The 19,244-nt window shown below is 41.2% G+C and overlaps 2 protein-coding genes across 2 annotated transcripts; one reads left to right on the forward strand and one right to left on the reverse strand.

Annotated features, from left to right (window-relative positions):
- The first annotated feature begins 120 nt into the window (after window positions 1-120).
- On the forward strand, window positions 121-8,842 carry LOC113135416 (cAMP-dependent protein kinase type I-alpha regulatory subunit). The gene is made up of 11 exons (XM_026315444.1): window positions 121-277; window positions 1,870-2,085; window positions 3,156-3,326; window positions 3,490-3,581; window positions 3,664-3,725; window positions 3,827-3,873; window positions 3,976-4,134; window positions 4,311-4,371; window positions 4,594-4,715; window positions 5,948-6,029; window positions 6,308-8,842. Exons 2-11 carry the CDS (start codon window positions 1,912-1,914, stop codon window positions 6,478-6,480), a joined length of 1,143 nt encoding a protein of 380 aa, XP_026171229.1. The 5' UTR covers window positions 121-277; window positions 1,870-1,911; the 3' UTR covers window positions 6,481-8,842.
- A 1,053-nt stretch (window positions 8,843-9,895) lies between these two features.
- fam20a (FAM20A golgi associated secretory pathway pseudokinase) lies at window positions 9,896-18,102 on the reverse strand. Its single transcript, XM_026315240.1, has 11 exons — window positions 17,735-18,102; window positions 16,094-16,287; window positions 15,723-15,773; window positions 14,293-14,371; window positions 13,868-13,960; window positions 12,654-12,769; window positions 12,122-12,302; window positions 11,376-11,485; window positions 11,186-11,267; window positions 11,039-11,098; window positions 9,896-10,824 (listed from the first exon to the last, which is right to left on the reverse strand). The coding sequence occupies exons 1-11, from the start codon at window positions 18,100-18,102 to the stop codon at window positions 10,554-10,556; spliced, it is 1,605 nt and encodes a 534-aa protein (XP_026171025.1). The 3' UTR covers window positions 9,896-10,553.
- Between the last annotated feature and the right edge of the window lie 1,142 nt (window positions 18,103-19,244).

Here is a 19,244-nt window from a genome sequence, read left to right on the forward strand (position 1 = left end):
TCAGATATCGATTTTTTTTTTTCATTTCTCAACTATTTCCTTGACGTCACGGTTTCCGTGCGGTCCCCTTTAAGGTTGCCATGGGTTACGAGCTCACATGTCAGAACGAGGAGAATTGACGTCAGTGACGGCCGTTGATTGGTTCCCAGCCGTATCCGGTGGGGCAGCGGTCCAGGGCTCGGGAAAAAAATCGAAAGGATCTGGTATCGGTACGCTTTGAGAAATAACAGCCATCCCGAGTCGCTATCGAAGGGCTCGGCAGGAATTTACCATTTTTGTGAGTATTTGCGTTGTGTCTGCTCGGGGAACGTGTGACCTGTGCATAGGTGAAATTTGTTTCCTCCGTCTCTCGTTTGTTTATGATAGAACTCAAGATGGCGTCATTGGAGGAGAGCTTTGCCTTTGCACGGAGCTAGCCAGACATCAAACTGGACACACGCTCTGACATAACGCAGGCCAAATATAGTTAAGCTGAAATACAACACATTTGATATTCATTGTATTTGGTGTTTACTGGTAATAGAGAGCGTGTAGTATTTCAAGCATTAGTCTGCTTCATGTAGAGTTTCATGGCTGTAGCCGTCAGCCTCCTCACGAAGCAGCCTGACCTACACGGTGCAACACACAGGCCGTTTGTTTCACACGGTCGCTAACATTTGCTTAGTTTGCAGACTTTTGCAGAGCAGTAGATGCGTTTTTCTCTACCCTCCTCCAGCACTCCGCTCTCACTCGGTCAGCAAGGTCATTTGTGCATCTGAGTGTTTTCTATAATTTAATTGACAGTCTGCTTCTTTGTAAACAGCAGAGGTGATGCTGCAGCCCAGTGACTGCATTTTAAACTATAAGATGTTGTTTTATTTATTTATATTTAAACAAAACAAGACTTACTAATTACCTAACACTGTTGTTGGATCTAGCCTCTAGCTTTGGCTCTTATTTTACCACCTGGTCTGAAAACAGGACCATTTTATCACTCAGGTATTCCTGTGGTAGGTTTAGATTAAAGCAAACCTGCCAAGTTTCCACCAAGAGCGTAGTTATCTCTGCCAGCCTCCTCTTTGATAACTTGTCTAGTAATCTCCCTCGGACTTGTCAGATTAGAAATGATCTGAATCCTAGTACACTGATGCACAGGCAAGCTACACCTGCAGGACTAGGGTGGGTCGGTCTGTTTGTTTCATTGGTCTAGTTGGTCACTTATTAACACCTAAAATGCACATGTTGGTTAGAGCAGGAGTTTAGATGGCTTCCTGTTTTAGACTGCTAGATAAAGCTCAGAGCTATCTGAAGAAGCTTATATCACAGAGGCTGATCAGATGATCCGGGATCTGTCAGGCTATTTTGACCAGCAGCAGTTTTCAGCTTTGACCTGAAATGCTGAAGCAAGTGCACTTCATTTTATGGTTTGCTCTTTTCCACAGTGAATTAATTCACTGGCAATCATTTTACTGTTTTTCTAAAATTAGGCCCCGACTGTGATACAGTCTAAGCCATACCTGTTACTGGTTCTCTGTTAATGTGCTTCTTCCAGGCTGGTGAAAAACCTAAATGTATTAAGTAAAAACCAGGGGCACAGCTTGTGCGTCTTAGTTGGTTCCCTTTAATCACATATGTGTGATTACATCATATGACCAATTTTCATTCCTGACACTTAGAAGCACTCAGGCTCCATAGTGCCAAAACAACACCCCGTCTCTGTGTCTTCTCACTCTGGTTCTATTTTTCTCACATTCTCACGTTTTCTGTCTGTCCATCTCTCATCACGACAGACACTTTAACTCTGCGTTGTTCTCCGAAACCCACTGAACTCATGTTGTACAGTGACATGAAATCATGCTTCCTTTTCCCATTACTGTCCACTCTCTCCAGTACAAAGGTTAGAGGTCACAGAACAGGGTTGCGGTTGTCGTCATGGCATCTGGAAGTACGAGCAGCGAAGAGGAGCGGAGCCTGAGGGAGTGTGAGCAGTACGTGCAGAAACACAACATTCAACAGCTGCTGAAGGATTGCATTGTCCAGCTGTGCACCTCCAGGCCAGATAGGCCCATGGCCTTCCTCAGGGAGTACTTTGAGAGGCTGGAGAAGGTTCGTGTATGTTTGTGTTTTTCTTTTGTTTTGTTTTGTTTTTTTCATTATTGGTCACTGGATAGGAATGAAATCATTATACAGTTAAAGCTGAGCATCATATACCAGATTTATTGTCTCATTAGCGCACTAATATTTTCTATGATAAAGACTGTAATTCCTTCAGTTAGTTTAACACAGTTAGTTTAAACATGTCAAACAAAGCGGTTTCTCAGTCATTTAGATTGAAACACTCTAGTTTTATGATGTTATCACTGGTTGAAAGCATTTACTTTAGTTTTCATCATTGGCCACATACCAGTAGCTCAAAATTGTTTATAATATTAACAAGATGCTAATTAGCTTTCTAGCTGGCATGCTGACACCACTTCAGTGCTTTGGTTGTTGTGGTGCTGTGCAGTGATATGTATAAAATGTTATTATTTTATAACAAGGCCTTGGTAAATATTACACACATGTTTTTGGTAAGACTTTAGACTGGCTAAGTACAAATCAAGCACTGTGGCAGGCAGCCATGTTCAAATCTGATGCTTCTTTTTAGGCAAAGTTACTAATGCTTGTTTCAGTAAATCATTACATTTAATAACTGTGCATGCATTGATCATTTTTTACATTTTTTTATTAGTATTATGAATTGATCTTTCTGAAACTACAGCTTATATTCTGGAAAGATGCACACAGAAGTCACTACCTTTAAGTTTAAAAAAGGATATAGTTTAAAATTCTTTTGATCGTCATTTATGGTTTTCACTCTTGTTTTTATGATTTTTAGGGCCTGAAAGTAACCTTCAAATCCTGTTGTAGCCATATTGGCAACAATATTGGCTAACTTTAAAGAGGATCTTCACATTGGTTTTTAGCCATTATTTTATGTGATTAATAGGTTAAGTGTAGGACTTCTTGGCAGTTATTTTGGTGTTGTACTCCTCTTCTTTTGTGTTGTGTTTTATATGTTTATATACTTTTCCAAGCAGGTGGAACAATTTATTGCCCATTTCTTTAGAAATAACCAGTAACTCAGCTAAGAGCCTTGTTCGCTGACAGTACTCCATCCCCTCCCTCCCCTTCAGGAGGAGGCCAAGCAGATTCAGAACCAGCAGAAGGCCAGCAGTTCTCGTTCAGACTCACGTGATGAGGAGGTGTCTCCACCCATGAACCCTGTGGTAAAGGGTCGCAGACGGAGAGGAGCATTTAGCGCAGAGGTTTACACTGAGGAGGACGCAGCCTCGTATGTCAGAAAGGTACACACACACAAACGCAAGCACTTCTGATGTCAAGACCTCTGTTGCAACCCTAAAATCTACATCAACATTTAGATACCGTCAGTGTAAAAAGTTTGCTTACGGTCTATTAAGTTGAAACTCTCAAGCGAGTAAAATATTCAAATACGTGTTTATTTTTAAGGTCATTCCAAAAGACTACAAAACAATGGCAGCCTTGGCCAAAGCTATTGAAAAGAACGTGCTCTTCTCACACCTGGACGACAATGAGAGGAGGTATTGCTCTTTTCATAAAAGAAGTTTAAATAATAGGCCAACTGTTTTTAGTTGGTTGATTCATAGATCTCTTCCTTTCCAGTGACATATTCGATGCAATGTTTCCAGTCACCTACATCGCTGGAGAAACAGTTATTCTGCAGGGTAAGGTTATATTCTGTGGGTTTAGATGAGCAAAATTTGATGAGAATTGAAATGTGTATTTGTGCGACTGTCATGCCAACTGTATTGTTGTCTGCGTTCAGGTGATGAAGGTGACAATTTCTATGTGATCGACCAAGGCGAGATGGATGTGAGTATCGACAACTAACAAATATAGGAATTAGTCCATCCTTATACAGAAATTAAACTGCTGTATTACAAAATATGAACTTCTCCCCTTCTTATCTGACAGGTCTATGTGAACAATGAATGGGTGACGAGCATTGGCGAAGGAGGCAGCTTTGGGGAGCTGGCCCTGATATATGGCACCCCGAGGGCAGCCACAGTCAGAGCCAAGACCAACGTCAAGCTGTGGGGCATTGACAGAGACAGCTACAGGAGAATACTTATGGTGAGGACTTTTGTTCTTGTACCTGTGATGGGAAAGAAGACAACTGTTTATGAAGCTTGATTGTGACATGGTCATGTGGCTTTTGTGTAATGCATTACTTAGTATTCTGACTTCTAAGCTGTGTCTTTGGTTTCATTTTTACAGAAAGACGCTAACAAAAATATCTTTTTCTTTAGGGAAGCACTTTGAGAAAGAGGAAGATGTATGAGGAATTCCTTCGGAAAGTGTCCATTTTAGGTGGGTTAAGCTTTTAAAATCAGCCTCATCCCTCAATCTAAACATACGAGAAGAGAAGCCCATCACTTGTGTTTGGAGCTGAGTTTAAAATAACCTGAAAGAGCCTGTAAAAATATCTCACCTAAAAACAAAAAGTATAAAAGGTTCAGCCTTTCAAATGAGACTTTTTTCGGGTTGTCTGTTATTTCCACTGAAAGCTTTCTCCTGTGTTTCCCTCCTCAGAGTCTCTTGACAAATGGGAGCGTCTGACAGTCGCTGATGCTTTGGAGCCTGTCCAGTTTGAGGATGGACAGAAGATAGTTGTGCAGGGAGAGCCTGGAGATGAGTTTTTCATCATCTTAGAGGTATCCATCTGTTTACTGTCTTTCACAGAGTTTTACCTCTGACAAATTCTGAAGAGATAAAATAAGATAGTTGTTAGCACAGTTCTTTTTGTGTCGTTGGAGTGTCCGTCATTGTTGTGATATATCATCAGTTACATATTTGGCTGTTGGTTCGGTTTCATCAAACAGTTTAGAAAGTGTTGGATCCTTTTGTAACTCTGTTTTATATCTTCAGCTGTCAGGTCTGTCAACTATTAAAAGCAATGTGTCTTCCACACACACCCTCTGTTGCTGACACACACAGTCACTGGTCACAGTGTTGTTTCACGTACGAATGAACGATTAGTTTTGATCATCCAAAGTAAGAGGCAACAGTATGGCTTGTGCTGGTACTAGCTTTTCATATATGACCATTTATTTGCTCGCATTGGTGAACTGGATGTGTTTGGGCTGCTGCTGAGTTAAAACCATTTAAATATATCCCCCTTCACTGCAGAAAATGAACATATGCATTAGATAAAACGGTTAACTGGCAGATTACCCGATAAGAATCCTCAGGTGTAGCTCTGATTGGATCACTAAGTACTACTGCAGACTCATAAAACAAAGTATTATATATTTCCTGGTTTAATGATATCAGGCTGGTGAGATTAAAAATAGACAGAATGTACATGGTTAAAATCTTTTCCTTCAATTACTTCTGTCTGTTTCTGCTTTTACCTGTTGAGTTTTCTCTTTATGTCTTATATTGATTGATTTTAATATTCCGTTTGAAAATGATGACTATACTGCTCCTGAAGTTATTAATTGGTATCACTCTATCAAAAAGCTAACCAACACATGCTTAAGTAATGTGGAACTAATGCATGATTCATGATTTAGGATGCGTCATCAATGCTTCTTGCTCAGCAAGAGTTTATGTGACCATTTAATGTCTAACGGATGATGAATGAACATGTAACTCACACTTATTATCAAGTGTCACTAGTCGTTGCAAAACCTGTTTAATAGTATCTCATCATTTAACTCCTTTAAAAACACACTTTTGTGGAAACAGTTTTCTGATACAAGTGCCTGGAGATGAGCATGATGAAATTGCCTGATCCGAACTGATGTGTCTGTGTCTGTGTCTGTGTCTGTGTCTGTGTCTGTGTCTGTGTCTGTGTCTGTGTCTGTGTCTGTGTCTGTGTGTGTGTGTGTGTGTGTGTGTGTGTGTGTGTGTGTGTGTGTGTGTGTGTGTGTGTGTGTCTCAGGGCTCAGCAGCTGTGTTGCAGCGTCGCTCAGAGAACGAGGAGTTTGTGGAAGTGGGGAGATTAGGACCATCTGATTACTTTGGTAAGAACTAAAGCATTAACACAGAAGTCTACTTTTCAATTAGTTAATGAGATTCAGTTAATTTTGTTTAGCATACATTTATGACAGTGTTAATAAAGGAATACTTGTGGTACTAAGCATGACAAAAATACTGTTTTTGACCACTCATATATACTTTATATGAAGTCTGTCCAACCTTATTAGTTTTTTTTTTTAGCTTATCTCACCATTTGCTTTACATGCATTATGTTTCTATAGTTTTTGAGATTTTAAACAGTGCCTTTCTCTGCGTCCGTCAGGTGAGATTGCTCTGTTGATGAACCGCCCTCGTGCTGCCACCGTGGTCGCCCGTGGTCCCCTGAAGTGCGTCAAGCTCGACCGGCCTCGCTTCGAGCGCGTCCTGGGTCCCTGTTCAGACATTCTCAAACGTAACATCCAACAGTACAACAGCTTCGTGTCACTGTCTGTCTGAAGGGGGTGACCCCAACCACCCTTTTCCTTCCACCCTTCTCCCTCCTCCTTTCCTCTTAGACCCAGGGTCCACCAATGCAATTTGCTTTTTGTCACTTTCTTCTTCTTTCTGTTTGCTTTTTCCCCCTCCCTCTTTGTTTTAAACACACAGATCATTTTGTTGTTACCACCCGACACAGAGGTGACTTTTAGCCATTCACCAGCGCTTGTACCAGCTGCTGTATGCTACCTTGTAGGCACAGTTACATCACGTTATCTATGTTCTCTATGTATTTACTGGTTACGCTTTCATTTTTGACTTGAACACAGAGCTGGATTGTTAGGTGACCCTAAAGACATTAGGGTCTCTGACTGATGAGACAGGACAATCAAACTTTAAACGGCGCTTTTAGTGAATTTGTTACAGATTTAAGTTGCAGATTAAAGCAAAGGGAGGCCTGCCGCGTGTCCGTTTAACACTCTCCTTTCTGACATCAGCTAGCCTCGTTCCAGCAGAATCTAGAAACTGTAGAAGGCAGGAAGAATGCTTCGAATTTCATCAGCCCCTTTTATATTTGAGCTGTGACATGTTGCTCCATTTGTTATTTTTGGTTACCTTTGATTGGTATGGTGCGAAAAAAGATGGATTTGCTTAGATTGAGAGAGCTCGTACAACTTATGTTTTTTTTTAAATTTGTGTGCAGCTACCAGGCTAGTGCCAAATGTTGATTACTGTCACAACGCAAAGATGCATAGCCATGGAAATGCAGTGCGTGTCCTGTTCCCTGACTATTCGGAGCTCCAAACAAGAAGTAGTTCTCACCCTTTTTGTCCTCTTAATCTATAGAACGACCATACAAGAACTGCCTTGACTAAACGAAGGAAAAAAATAATATAAGAATAAAAAAGTAAGAGTATTAAGTGTATTTCAGTATTCAACTTTTTTAGTATATACCAAATAACCTGGTCACTCCTCTGCTATGGTTTGTAATCAAAATGTTATCATAGTATAGTTAAAATGATCATAGTTCTATTATTATCATTGATTAAATGATAAAGTTATGGTTTGGAGTGATGGTGATCTTAAAAAAAAAAAAAATGTTTAACTGTCTTTTGTAAACACTTATTTTTCCATAAATTCTATTTTAGGTGTCCAGTGCCACAAAGTAAATAAATGCTTCTTCTCGTCAACTGACAAAACAGTATGTTACTTGTATTGTGTAAACATCATGGGTTAACACTTTTTAAAAAATAGATCAAAAAGGCAATTAGAGATTTATTGAAGAGAAGTCATGGATTTTCAGGACATCTGAAGTATTTATGTATCAGAGCTTCACAGGTGAGCTGACAGGCAGCGTGAGCAGATATTTATTTAAAACTAGTGTCATTGCTTATTGCCTATTTGAAATGGTGGCTGTCTTTTCATCAGAGTAGCTTGTGATCTGTTCTCTATGCTTACCTGGCATGATGTTTTAGGCATCCAGTGATCTGGTATGAATGGAAGTGTGAATTTAAAAAAAAAAAAAAAAAAAAAAAAAACACGTGCCCTGCAGCTGCATGCAGAAGCAGGAAGTTTGTCAGATATTTGGTCTGTTACCCCCCCCAGCTTAACTGCTTCATGACTATTTAGATAAAATGCTAAGTCTGTCTTTTTCTAAAAGATATTTACCAAATCACACAATGTTGACTTCTGGATTATAGGCCTAACTCTTCATTCCTGCCTCAGTCTGTTACCAGAAATGACCTAGAACCGATCATGTTTCTGTTTCGTCTCATTCAAAGCACTTGTGTGCGCTTAGCATCGCAATGTATGTTTGTATGTATTAGAAAGGTTTGATTTTGGTGCCGATTGCAGGGTAGTCAGGTTGATGATAAAGAGTTTTTTGTTGAAGGACATGAGTGTATTTTTCTTTTAAGGGAAATTGAGCTTTTTCATCAGTTCCTCCTAACCCTCAGGTTATCCTTGTGGATGTGGTTACATGTGGATTTGTGTCCACTGACACATTCTGTTCATCACGATCCACAAGAAATGACTCCGTTAGGGGTGAAAACTTGACTCACATTTTGTTTTTTTTGTTTTTTTTTTTTGTTTTTTATGTAAATAGCGTCATTGGTTTTAGTCCAAAATGTTTTTAGCCACACCGCAATCGTCCCGGTTTGCCTTAGCTTACCTAACCTGGGCTTACAGTAGTAGTCAGTCACTCCTGCTAGCCCGACCTTCAGTTAGGCCTGTAGCGTGAGAGAGCTGCAGGTGATCAGAGGACCATTCTTTTTCTATTCTACCGTGTATTCAGTTTGACCTCCTGTATGTGCAAAGATGTTTATCCTTTTGGTATAGATTGTTCCAGATGGCAGTTTAAGCAATAAAAAGGAAAAATCACTCAGCTTTGTCTCAGGCTTTGTTTGTTTTCTTAAGGCTTGTGTTCTACCATTGAATGTGTTGTTGGGAAGGTGGTGGTTGATGGTGCTCCGAGTCATTTAATTGATTTATTACTGAAACTGCTCATGTGCGCCATACTGTTCAAAAAGATGTAATATGACCCACATCCACCAGGGGGAGCCATGAGGATGCAGAAAAGCTTTTCAATCAATTGTTTTTAATTCCTGCACAAAAAAAATCTTTATAATAGAATATTATAATGTATTATAAATGTATATTTACTAAAAAAAAGCTTTGTGTGGTTAATATCACACTATTACTTACCTTTTAAGAGGATTTTTATAACTTTAGACAATATAGAGCATTTTTCTGTGCTGTGATAATTTTAAACAATGAGCAAAACATTTCAATTTGATTATTAACAGCAATATTTGTATCTTTAACTGGACTGGAAATGTCTGTTCTGTTCCTTCATTGCCTAATTCGTCACTCTTCATTCTCCAGGCATCTAAATCTTTATTCCTGTTCCGAGCTTTTAGTGAAAATATGCTGTATAGAGGCTTTGGTATGAAAGGATTCACTTGCATTTAAGAGCATATTTTATGATAAGGACACTTGTTAGCCTCCCTGCCTGCTTTTTCAGGCTGACTCGCCAACTCTTAAAAATGCTTGTGGTTATTTGTCTTATTTCAGCTCCCACAGAGACCTAGAACGTATCAGGTTTGTCAGAGAACAAAGCAAAAAAAAAAAACAGAAATGCTCAGATGTATGAGACAGAACAGTTGGCTTGGTTCAAAATTATTGAGGTGGTTTGATAAAACACATATTTGTTAGGTGCCGGTTGTCTCAGCCCGTTTTAGTTGACAGTGATGTAAAGCTCTTTAAACACTGAGATGAGACACAGGAGGATTACAAGTCTGGAAAACTGGGTGGAGTAAAGTAAATGGTTGTTTAATAGGTGGCACTTTTCTCTGTCCACCCCCCTCACCCACACACACACACACACACACACACACACACACACACACACACACACACAATGCAGACCAGCCTGTGCTCCTGTTACTTGCAGGTGTTGTTACCTGTATGTCACCACATAGAATCGCTTTATTTTATTATAACATCACATCAACACACACATCTTTGTTTCTACAGACGCAATATTCACTACTGTTCATTTGTTAAAAAACCAATCCAGTGCATCACAGCTCTCTCACATGAATATTAAACTCCTCTGCTGATTTTGAAGGGCCAGTGAAAGAGCGCCTGTATGAATTAAATCTCCCGGATACCATGGTGCTTTGTTTTTACACTGATTTGTTAAAGTGAAACTGGTCTTTGTTTCTTCAAAGGTCTTAATTAAAATGTGGAAATCTCTAACCCCTCTGACCAATGTGCATATGGTGTGCATGAAAATTCAGAGCCCTATCATAAAAAGCATCTTTAATAGAATTTCTCCATTAGAGAAACAAAAGGAAATGAAGCATGGCTTCCTCTGTGGTAGGAGTTTAAGGCCTGTAGGATTTCACGTTCTGAGCCGCCACAATGAGACTCCTTTGCTTTTTGAAGATTTTACCACATCTTCCATTTATGGCTCGTTCCTTAAATTGAAACCATCTGAGCCTTGTTTGGTCACAGGTTGGAAGTGTGACCATGAAGTCTTCTGTGGTAGAAAAGGCATTCACCACGAAGAAGAACCAACATTTCATCCTCTGTTACCTGGTCTTGTCCATCTCGGTGGCAGTCTCTGGTCTCTGTGTGGATTTGACAAAGTCTTTGGTGATCACTTCGTCCATTCCCAGCTTCCGGATGCAGCGCTGGACCACTCTGAGGACCTTCTGTAACCTGCGGTCCAGTGCTAATAAGTGAGGCTCGGTTAGAATTGGCCGTAAAGTATCGCCCTCCAAGGATTCCTTCATGACGTCGCTGAGCCTGAACTCAGGCCGGGCCAGGAGCTGGAGCCGCAGCAGCGTGGAGCGCTTTATCCTGAGGAAGCGTTCATACAGAATAAACAGAGGGCAGTCTTTTTTTAAATTTGTATATTTAAAACTATAAAATTGTGACTTTTAATGCTGCTTGCTGAAATGCAAGTGGCCCAATAGGTGATTTTTTTTTTTAACACAAAACCATTCACTTTTTAATATGGACTAAAAATACACAGAAAAGCTGATTCTATTACACCAGATCACATTTCACTTACATGCAACACTGAGATAGTGGAGCCAGGATGGACATCTCATCTTGAGAGTGCTTCCCAAACCTGAACACAGGATTTAATGCCACATAAACCACACTATAAAACTATACTTTCACAAGATTTTCACGCTCGGTAATGTTTTCTCCTCACCCTCGGGCGTTGTCCAAGTGCAGAAGGAAGCCTTCGTCACCAAACTTGGTAAAAATCTCGTAGTGGTGTCTGTCCATGTTCCCTGCAATATAGAGTCAGACGCTTTACAGAAAAGCACAGAAAGATGCGTTCTGATAGTGATGGGTCTGCTGATCATACGAACGGTGCAGCATGTGGTGGAACAAACTACCTGTGAGGAAGTCGAAGACAGACATGTCTATGATGTTGAGCAGCCTGTTGCCTGAGTTATAGGGATACAGCTCCTTTATGGTGTCACAGTAGAAGGGATTCACTTCCCACCTTTTACAAACACAGATAAACATATCCTCACAATGGATTTGCAAATATTTGTAATTGTGAGAAAACAATGTCCATATTTGGCTCTTAATTTCCTTACAGTATCTTCCTTTACAATTCAAGAGTTAGTAAATTATTATCGGCTTAATTTTGTTTTCATGGTATTATTTTATTGTCTCGGCGTCTTGGAAAAGATAGGAAACCTCTACGTGTTTTAATTGTGTGTCACTGAGATGGATTTAATTAGAAACCTGCTCAGCTGATTTATGGCACAAAATAGGAAGAGGTTTCTGTTTATTAGGTACAAATTCAAAATAGTAGTTGGTGTAGGAAATAAAGAGGAAAGGCTTAAAGAACAAAAAAAAACAAACTTTCTCCTAAATTTGTGAAGTCTTTGACCAAAGTGATAAAGACCCACTTTGATACAGCATTATTGGTATTTATAGGAACTGGTCTTTTATTTTATTTTGAAAAGACTGCAATTGATAATCTTGCTGAAGGCCACCTTTTGTTTCAGCCACAGTTTGATTAGTACTGGACCATAGGGGCCTACAGCATCTTAGACAAGACGACAATTTATAAAGTACAAGTATACTGTAAAATAAGATGTTACTCTTCTTGAGTGCACACAGGACTTACTCTTCTCGTCCGGTGAAGGTGTACGATCGTGTCCAGGGGTTGGGTATAGAGATGCGGGGAGCGATGCTGAGGCCGGGCAGGTAAGCAGACAGGGAGCCCTCCAGCAGGTCAGGGTTCCCACACACCGCATATTCCGTCTTACACGCATACAGGCACTTGGCGAAGAAACACGTGTTGTTTGCTGTTTGGGAAGCAGTGAAAAATGTTGGGATTCTGAGTTTCCTGTTCTCGCTTGATTACATGCCTTTTAATCAGTTGTGCCTTTCCCCTCAGCTGGGGGCTGCATCGCCAGCAAGAAAAACACCAAACTACAACCAGAATAACTCATGGATAAGCTTGGGTTTATACAGATCTGCTTCATTTGGAAAAACGTAGGAACATGCTGAGCTGAGTGAGAGAGCGTCATGTTACAAATATTAGAGTCTGTGCTTTGGCTCCTGGCTGTGACTGTTCATTTTTAATGGACACGCAAATACAGAGTATTTCCCAAAATGTTAAACTGTTCTTAGAAAGACGCCCGACCATGCTCTACCTGGTGAGGTGAAGAAGACAGCTCGGAGGTCCTCGTTGTGGGCGACACTGAGAATTTCTCTTGTGACGCTCACCAGCCTGCCAGCCACAGGTGGGACCCTCCGGAAGTCCAAGATCCTAAGAAAGAAGATGATGATATGCAGAGAAAACCCCTTTTAGAAGTAAGTTATCTCTGTTTTGACTGTAAGGAAAAGTTTACAGCTCAAGAAGTTCATGCTTACAGAAATATAATGCAACCCTCTGAAGATGATGGTAGTCTTATCTCTGCCCCCTTACCTCATTTAATAGGAGCCCACAGTTTATTTTTTTTTACTGATCCTTATCAATGAATGTATACTATTGACAGTCTGTGCCAGCTGTGTAATTTAGCTGCCTGGGTTCATGCGCACTATCAAGAGCTTACATCTCCCCAGGGGCCACATCTCAGTCATCTCTCACAAACAGTAATCAAACAACAATCAGTGTGTGAAGCCGAACTGCTGTTTCTCAAATTGTCAGCATTCCCCAACTGCTGATTGTGAGCGATAATGATAAGGACTCCCAGCACAGACGACACAGACACAAGAGAGAGAGAGAGAGAGAGAGAGAGAGAGGAAGAGACGACACTGCTGCAGATTTAATTAAAAATAGGAGGAAGCAGAGAACTGATCTTATTGATAGATATTTAAATATGAGCAGGTATACAGCATAATAACAACTGTTTGAGTGGAATTATAATGATGGAGCTGTTGAATTGGCACGCTTGTTGTTTTCTGCCTTGTGCTGAAGTAGTGATGTGGCTTCGTAATGACACACTCTGACTTAATGACTGTTTTTCAGGGTGAATCACCTCACCTCAGCTAATGCACAGTTACACATAAGATGTGTGTCTGTAGCCTGAGGTTTATACTCAGCTGGTTGAGAAGTCCTAGGATGGGCAAATGTTGAGCAGGCTGGATGATATGCAAGACAGCACATGGAGATGTGGTTATACCTATTATACCTGTGGTTTTACATCCACATCTGCCTTTAAAATAAAAGGCCCAAAAGGAAAACATTCGTAGAGCTTCAGTACGCGCAAGAACCATAACTGGGATTAATAAAACTGCAACAAAAACTAAAACTACCCCCGAGCACCACTACCACATAAAACCACAGAGAAAGACACTAAAAGTACAGACTGGAACAGAGAGGGGAGTAAACAGGAAACACGATTAGGCGATAGTGAGGCTGCACCTGTCCAGGTGAAAGGCAGCGATCTCTGCATTGTGTCTCTGGAAGTCAACAAAGTAGAAGAAGTCCTCTGGTGTCTCCTCATCCCTCTGCTGCCTGACACACACACAAAGCCAAGACATACACAGTGATCAAGCTGTCAGTTATAACATGTCAGTAGTATGTAATTAACATGATGAGCGCTATCATTTTATGATTTAGCCTGACATAAGACATGACATGATGATGCTGTAATGTAATGTTAAGTAACACAATGTTGCATCTTGTGTTTTGTCAGATTTAATGGACACAGAGTCCTTGTTTAAAACCGATTTCAGAATCACATTTTCTTTGTATTGGTGCGATAAAAACCTTTAATGCTCTTCTTTCCCTATCGGGCACCGGCATAAAAACTATTGATGGTGTTTCACTGTGGATTTATTCCTCACCTCATTGGTTTAAACATGACCTTGGCGAAATCTTGCAATTTCAGAGCCAGTTTGAGGTGATGTCCACTGGGCTTCACCACTGTAACGGAGACAGAAACCAGAAACAACAGAGTGATGTCGGGTACACACCAGCAGAGATCAAGCAACTTTGTATCACACAGTATTTCCTTTGCAATATGCAGAAACTGTCTGTTTAACACCTTAATTGCATGTTCAAACGTTGCAATGTTGACTTGACAGAAGTAAACACTGTGCTGTGCTGTAGGTAACTGAGACAGTATTTGATCAAACTGGTCAGATCAAACTGGAACATTTTATAGATCTGCCTGCTCCCTGTGATGAAATAATTGGGGGGTGGTCCCACACGGCTTGCGCTCTGATTCCTCTCTCCATCTACTTCTCTATTACATCACAGCAGTAGGCCACAGTAACCACACACACATGCCTTCTCATCATCTCTGTTATTTATCAATATCCTGCAGTGTCACAGTTTTATACAAGCTCTACTCTTTTTCTAGAAATGAACCAGACAACCACACCAAGTCTGAACATTGACAATCTTTGGTTAGTGAAATAATGAGAAAGTCTTGAGGTTAAATTTAAACAGGAGGGACAGATTGTTTGTTGCATGTTTTCTTGGCAGTGAATAATGTTTGTATAGTCCATTCCACTGTGCAGATACACTGGAGAGGCAAAGAAAGGTCCAAATAACATGGGACATAATCCATATAGTATTTGCATCAGAGTAAAATACAAAGTATAAACGCAATCATGTTATTGAACATTGAATATGCTCAAAGTCTTTTTGCAATCCAATTTTGCATTAATGTTAATATGCATGTGCATTTGTATCAGTTATATAAAAGCTGTGTTAAACTTAGAAACAGCTAATCACATCTTTGCTCCTTTCACTATGAAACAGCACATGTAGTTACCATCCATCCATACATTTGCAGTTCAGCTGTACAGTGGGAGATGACAGCGTAGGAGGCGGTTAGTGTGTAGGTTGAAGCCTAGAAATGTCAGTTTCCCCTGGAGCACGCCGACATCAAATATTTAATTAAGAGCTCCGTGTTTAAACAAAAATGAGTGCCTGGTTTTTTTTTTGTGTGTGAGTGTGTGTGAGTGTGTGTGAGTGTGTGTGAGTGTGTGTGTCTGTCAGTCACAGGAAGACACATTTGAATTTTGGTATCAAATGAAAAAACGAAATCCTCACTATGACAAAGGCAGCAGTGTGTTTGTCTCTGATGGTAGTGCCAAGTACACGCAGCACAAATCAGAGAAAGAAGAAGAAACAAAGAGGCTAGTCAAAGATCCAACATTCGTGTGGTTACACAAAATGTAGAGACATGAGACGACGAACATCTAAACCTAACTCTTTGAAAATGGAGCAGATGCATTATAGGTAGTGGAAAGTGGCCATACTGTACCTTGGGTGCAATCGCAATCTCCCTTCAGGGCTTTCTCATCTTGGGTGTAATCTGTGAGGGAATAAACTTTTTAGTTTTACATGTTAAGTTTTATTTCAACAAATGATGCAGCTTGCTAGAGCATTAGCATCTCTACCTTCCAGTACTGTAGCCATTAAGTAAAAAAAAAAAAAACTGCTGTTTGCACTTTATAGTACCAAAGGATATTGCTCTGAGGCACAAAACTGTTTGTTAAACAATTAACTTGTCTTGTGATTGCAGCTGGTGAAAAGCAAGAGGAGAAATGTGGAGACAGACTGAAGCACACAGAGTAATGAGAGGCCACAGCACTGTTGTTATGGTAATTATTAACATAGACATCCATCCCTCACCTGCATTGATGACCGTCATGGCCTGCATGTCCTTGAGGAGCTGGGGGATGGCGGGGTCATCACGGGAGTACAGAGCGTAGCGGCTTATTCCCAGGTGGAACTTCAGCCAGCTCGCATCAGGGTCAAAGGTCACTACATGGTCGACCAAAGTGAAGTTGGAGACGGATGCTGCCTCAATGTAGAACTTCTTATGCCTGAGGAGTGAGATGTCAAACAAAGGGAAGCTTGCAGAACTAAAAACAGACAACCATCCTCTGTCTATTGTGATATCAGGACTTTGAGAAACTGGCTGTTGCAGCTGTAAATGTCATGTTGCCTGCTGAACCTGAGTTGTCAGTTTTAAAACCTACCCTGCAAGGTAATCACAGGCAGACAAACTAAAACTACTTGAGGCATTTTTGTGGGCAGGATTTTATTTGGTGCAGTGCTTAATGCCAAAAATCATCTTCAGGGTAGTGCATTCAACAGGTCTCTGAAGCGGGTGTGTTAAAAATGAACTACATGGAGATACAGATGTTTCTTGAATATTTTGCATTCACATTTAGGATTTTCAAAGCAGTTGTAACAAAGTTCAGAATTTCCACCTCCTCCTCTCTGCTTTATGTCCCCGAAATCTGGAGCATCGATAATCTGAGACCTGGGTCTGTGGTGAGAGGGGCACCTCATTACCAGACCTGACCATAATGAGTGGGACAGTTAACTCTGGTCATAATGGAGCAAAGCACTATAAATATCAGTTTGTTCAATGGCTTTCTTACCAACTCATCAATCACCTCTCAATCTAAAGCGACAGATCAGGGTAATCAGGACTAGGGACGAATACAAACCACAGAATATAAAGCACAACAGAAGATTAAAAGACTGGACAGAGATGTTTTGTTTTTTTGTTTTTTTAGTAGTAATTGCTTGCAGTGTTTGCCAGGAAGTACAGCATATTGGCCAGGAAATTAACTTGAGACCTACTTTTCTTTTCAGCATGTGATTAAAACTGGTTTGAACAGTTTGTTTGAGCATCTCCTGTGAGAAAACTCTACTTGTGTTTGCTGCGGTGACGAGGTGCTGTTGCAAGACTTTGCCATATGTAAATGAGTCTATCTGGATTATCCATTGTTTTTCTGCATCAGGCAGCAGAGAGGGGAGATCCATTCCTCATATTTCTTTTTACTTTCCACCATAGGAGCCCAAAATCTCTATCCCTTTGATGAGTTCACTGTGTGAATAGACAGGCAGCATCGCAAGCCAACACAGCTACGGCTCCCACTGATTAAAGATGAGCTTTAGCAGTTTTAAATCCTTGTTTAGCTTAAAAGGAGTGTTGTAGATGCAGGCTCTAGGTTTTCTGCCACACATTCTGATGTCTGTTGTCATGTAGAAAGTGTATTTGTGCTCATGGCTGTGTATTTGTGTGTATCTGTGGTGGGTCAATGACCCTGCCTCTTGACCACAATCAGACCCAAACATGTGACTTCACAGTGGGATCTTTCAACCAGAACAAACATGCTTAGTCTTTCACAATAAAGTTGAGTAACATTGGCACATCCAGCTCACTGTCAGACATTGCAAAATCAATCGCACTTGGACAAAGTAAACAATGTCTGAATGAGATTTTTAAAATCTAGAAAAATGACACCAGAAACTGACCTGTCCCACCATGACACCTTCCTCTTGTAGTACTCCATCAGGTGCTCCTCCTGCAGCAGCTTCTCCTCTGGCCCCAGTGCTGGAGTCTGGATGTTGTACAGAGGGTGAGCAAACAGCCTCCCCAGCTTTGAGCCCCCATCTGTGGGGTGAGATGTAGTACCATCCAGGGGCAGCTTGTAACTCCAGTTGAAGTGGTCTGGGGTAGTAAGATCTCTCTGGGTGGAGAAAGTGAGATTCCTGGGACCACATGAGCAAATGTGTCTTGATCCTTGTCCCATGCTCCGCAGCTTTGGCAGGAGGATGAAGTAGAGGTCAGCGGAGAAGATGGCTGTCAGGGTTGTGGCCAGGAAGAGACGGTCCCTCCTCATCTTTGGAACAGAGAGAGAGGATCGTGTCGAAACGGAAACCAGACAAAGCTAAAGAAAGTCCTTTAGAGGTAAAATGACTGTGCTGCTCCAGAGGAGTGTTAGACATCACTTGTAGGCTGCCTCCAGTCTCCCACACAGTCAGCCAGGCAAAGGCGAGAGGTAAGCACTTAAGAGGCTGGTCCAAGTCTCTGTCTTTCTCTTTTCTGTGTGTTTCTGTCTGCTCCTTTCAGCCTCACTCCTGCTTCTCCTCCTCCCTTGGCAGAAACTGAAGAAAGTGCAGAGCATGTGCTTGCAACAGTCCCTGACACTTTGACTGCTCCCAGGGACCTGCTGCTCAGAGAGAGAGAGGGGGGGGGGGAGAGGAGTGGGAGAGGCAGAGGGTGAGGGTGTATGTATGTATGTCTCTGTGGATTCTGAGTGTCTATTTGCGTATATGTCTCTGGGTGTGTTCTGGGTGTGTGTTTACACAGGTATACACACAAACATCAAATGACAATTTGTCACATTAGTTGAGGTTATCTCTCTTTCTCTCTGTCACACACACACACACACACGCGCGCACTCAGGGAGGGTTAAAGCAGAAGTCCTAATAAGCAGGAAGGGGTGGAGACTTTATCACAGATCGCAGTGAAACCTTGCTCAGCTGGCGTATCCCCTCTGATGCAGTGTACAGAGTGTGTTTGCAGGTGCGGGTCCAAGTCCAGTTTTTATATCATTCATGTGTGTGTGTGTTTGTGTGAGTGTGTAAACCAAGCTGCTTCTTCGCCGGTTTCTGGCAGGAAGATGGAGTGTGTGTGCATGTGAAGATTTGGAGCAATTCATGCAGAAGTGTGTTAGGTTCCCTCTGTTATTCCCTCTGTCATCTTCTTGTCTCCTTCCTGCTCTTCCTCATTAAGTAACGTCCACTTTCACTCTTCCTCCATCTCATCCAACCTCTCCTCTTCCCATCCCATGGCTCATGTCATTCCTGCTCTGCTTTATTTGCTCCTCTGTCATCCTTTCTACATGTCTCTCCTTCTCTGCCTTTTCGCCACAGACCTCCAGCCTGTCTTGCTTCGGGTAAAAAAAAATTCCCAGCTGCCAGTTTCCTTCTTGCTGTAGTTCTTCCCACACATGAATCCCTCACGTTCCTCCTTGTCAAG

The sequence above is a fragment of the Mastacembelus armatus genome, chromosome 19, assembly GCF_900324485.2.
Source record: "Mastacembelus armatus chromosome 19, fMasArm1.2, whole genome shotgun sequence".
Lineage (NCBI taxonomy): Eukaryota > Metazoa > Chordata > Actinopteri > Synbranchiformes > Mastacembelidae > Mastacembelus > Mastacembelus armatus.

Bases quoted from the DNA above. Each gene is read 5' to 3' on its own strand.
- LOC113135416 (XM_026315444.1), top strand. From the start codon at position 1,912: ATGGCATCTGGAAGTACGAGCAGCGAAGAGGAGCGGAGCCTGAGGGAG. The intron at 3,327-3,489 runs GTACACACACAC...TTTATTTTTAAG, and splicing joins CAGCCTCGTATGTCAGAAAG to GTCATTCCAAAAGACTACAA. The intron at 6,030-6,307 runs GTAAGAACTAAA...TGCGTCCGTCAG, and splicing joins AGGACCATCTGATTACTTTG to GTGAGATTGCTCTGTTGATG.
- fam20a (XM_026315240.1), bottom strand. From the start codon at position 18,102: ATGAGGAGGGACCGTCTCTTCCTGGCCACAACCCTGACAGCCATCTTC. The intron at 13,961-14,292 runs GTGAGGAATAAA...TGTGTGTGTCAG, and splicing joins GTCATGTTTAAACCAATGAG to GCAGCAGAGGGATGAGGAGA. The intron at 12,303-12,653 runs GTAGAGCATGGT...CTTCCCAAACAG, and splicing joins TGTCTTCTTCACCTCACCAG to CAAACAACACGTGTTTCTTC.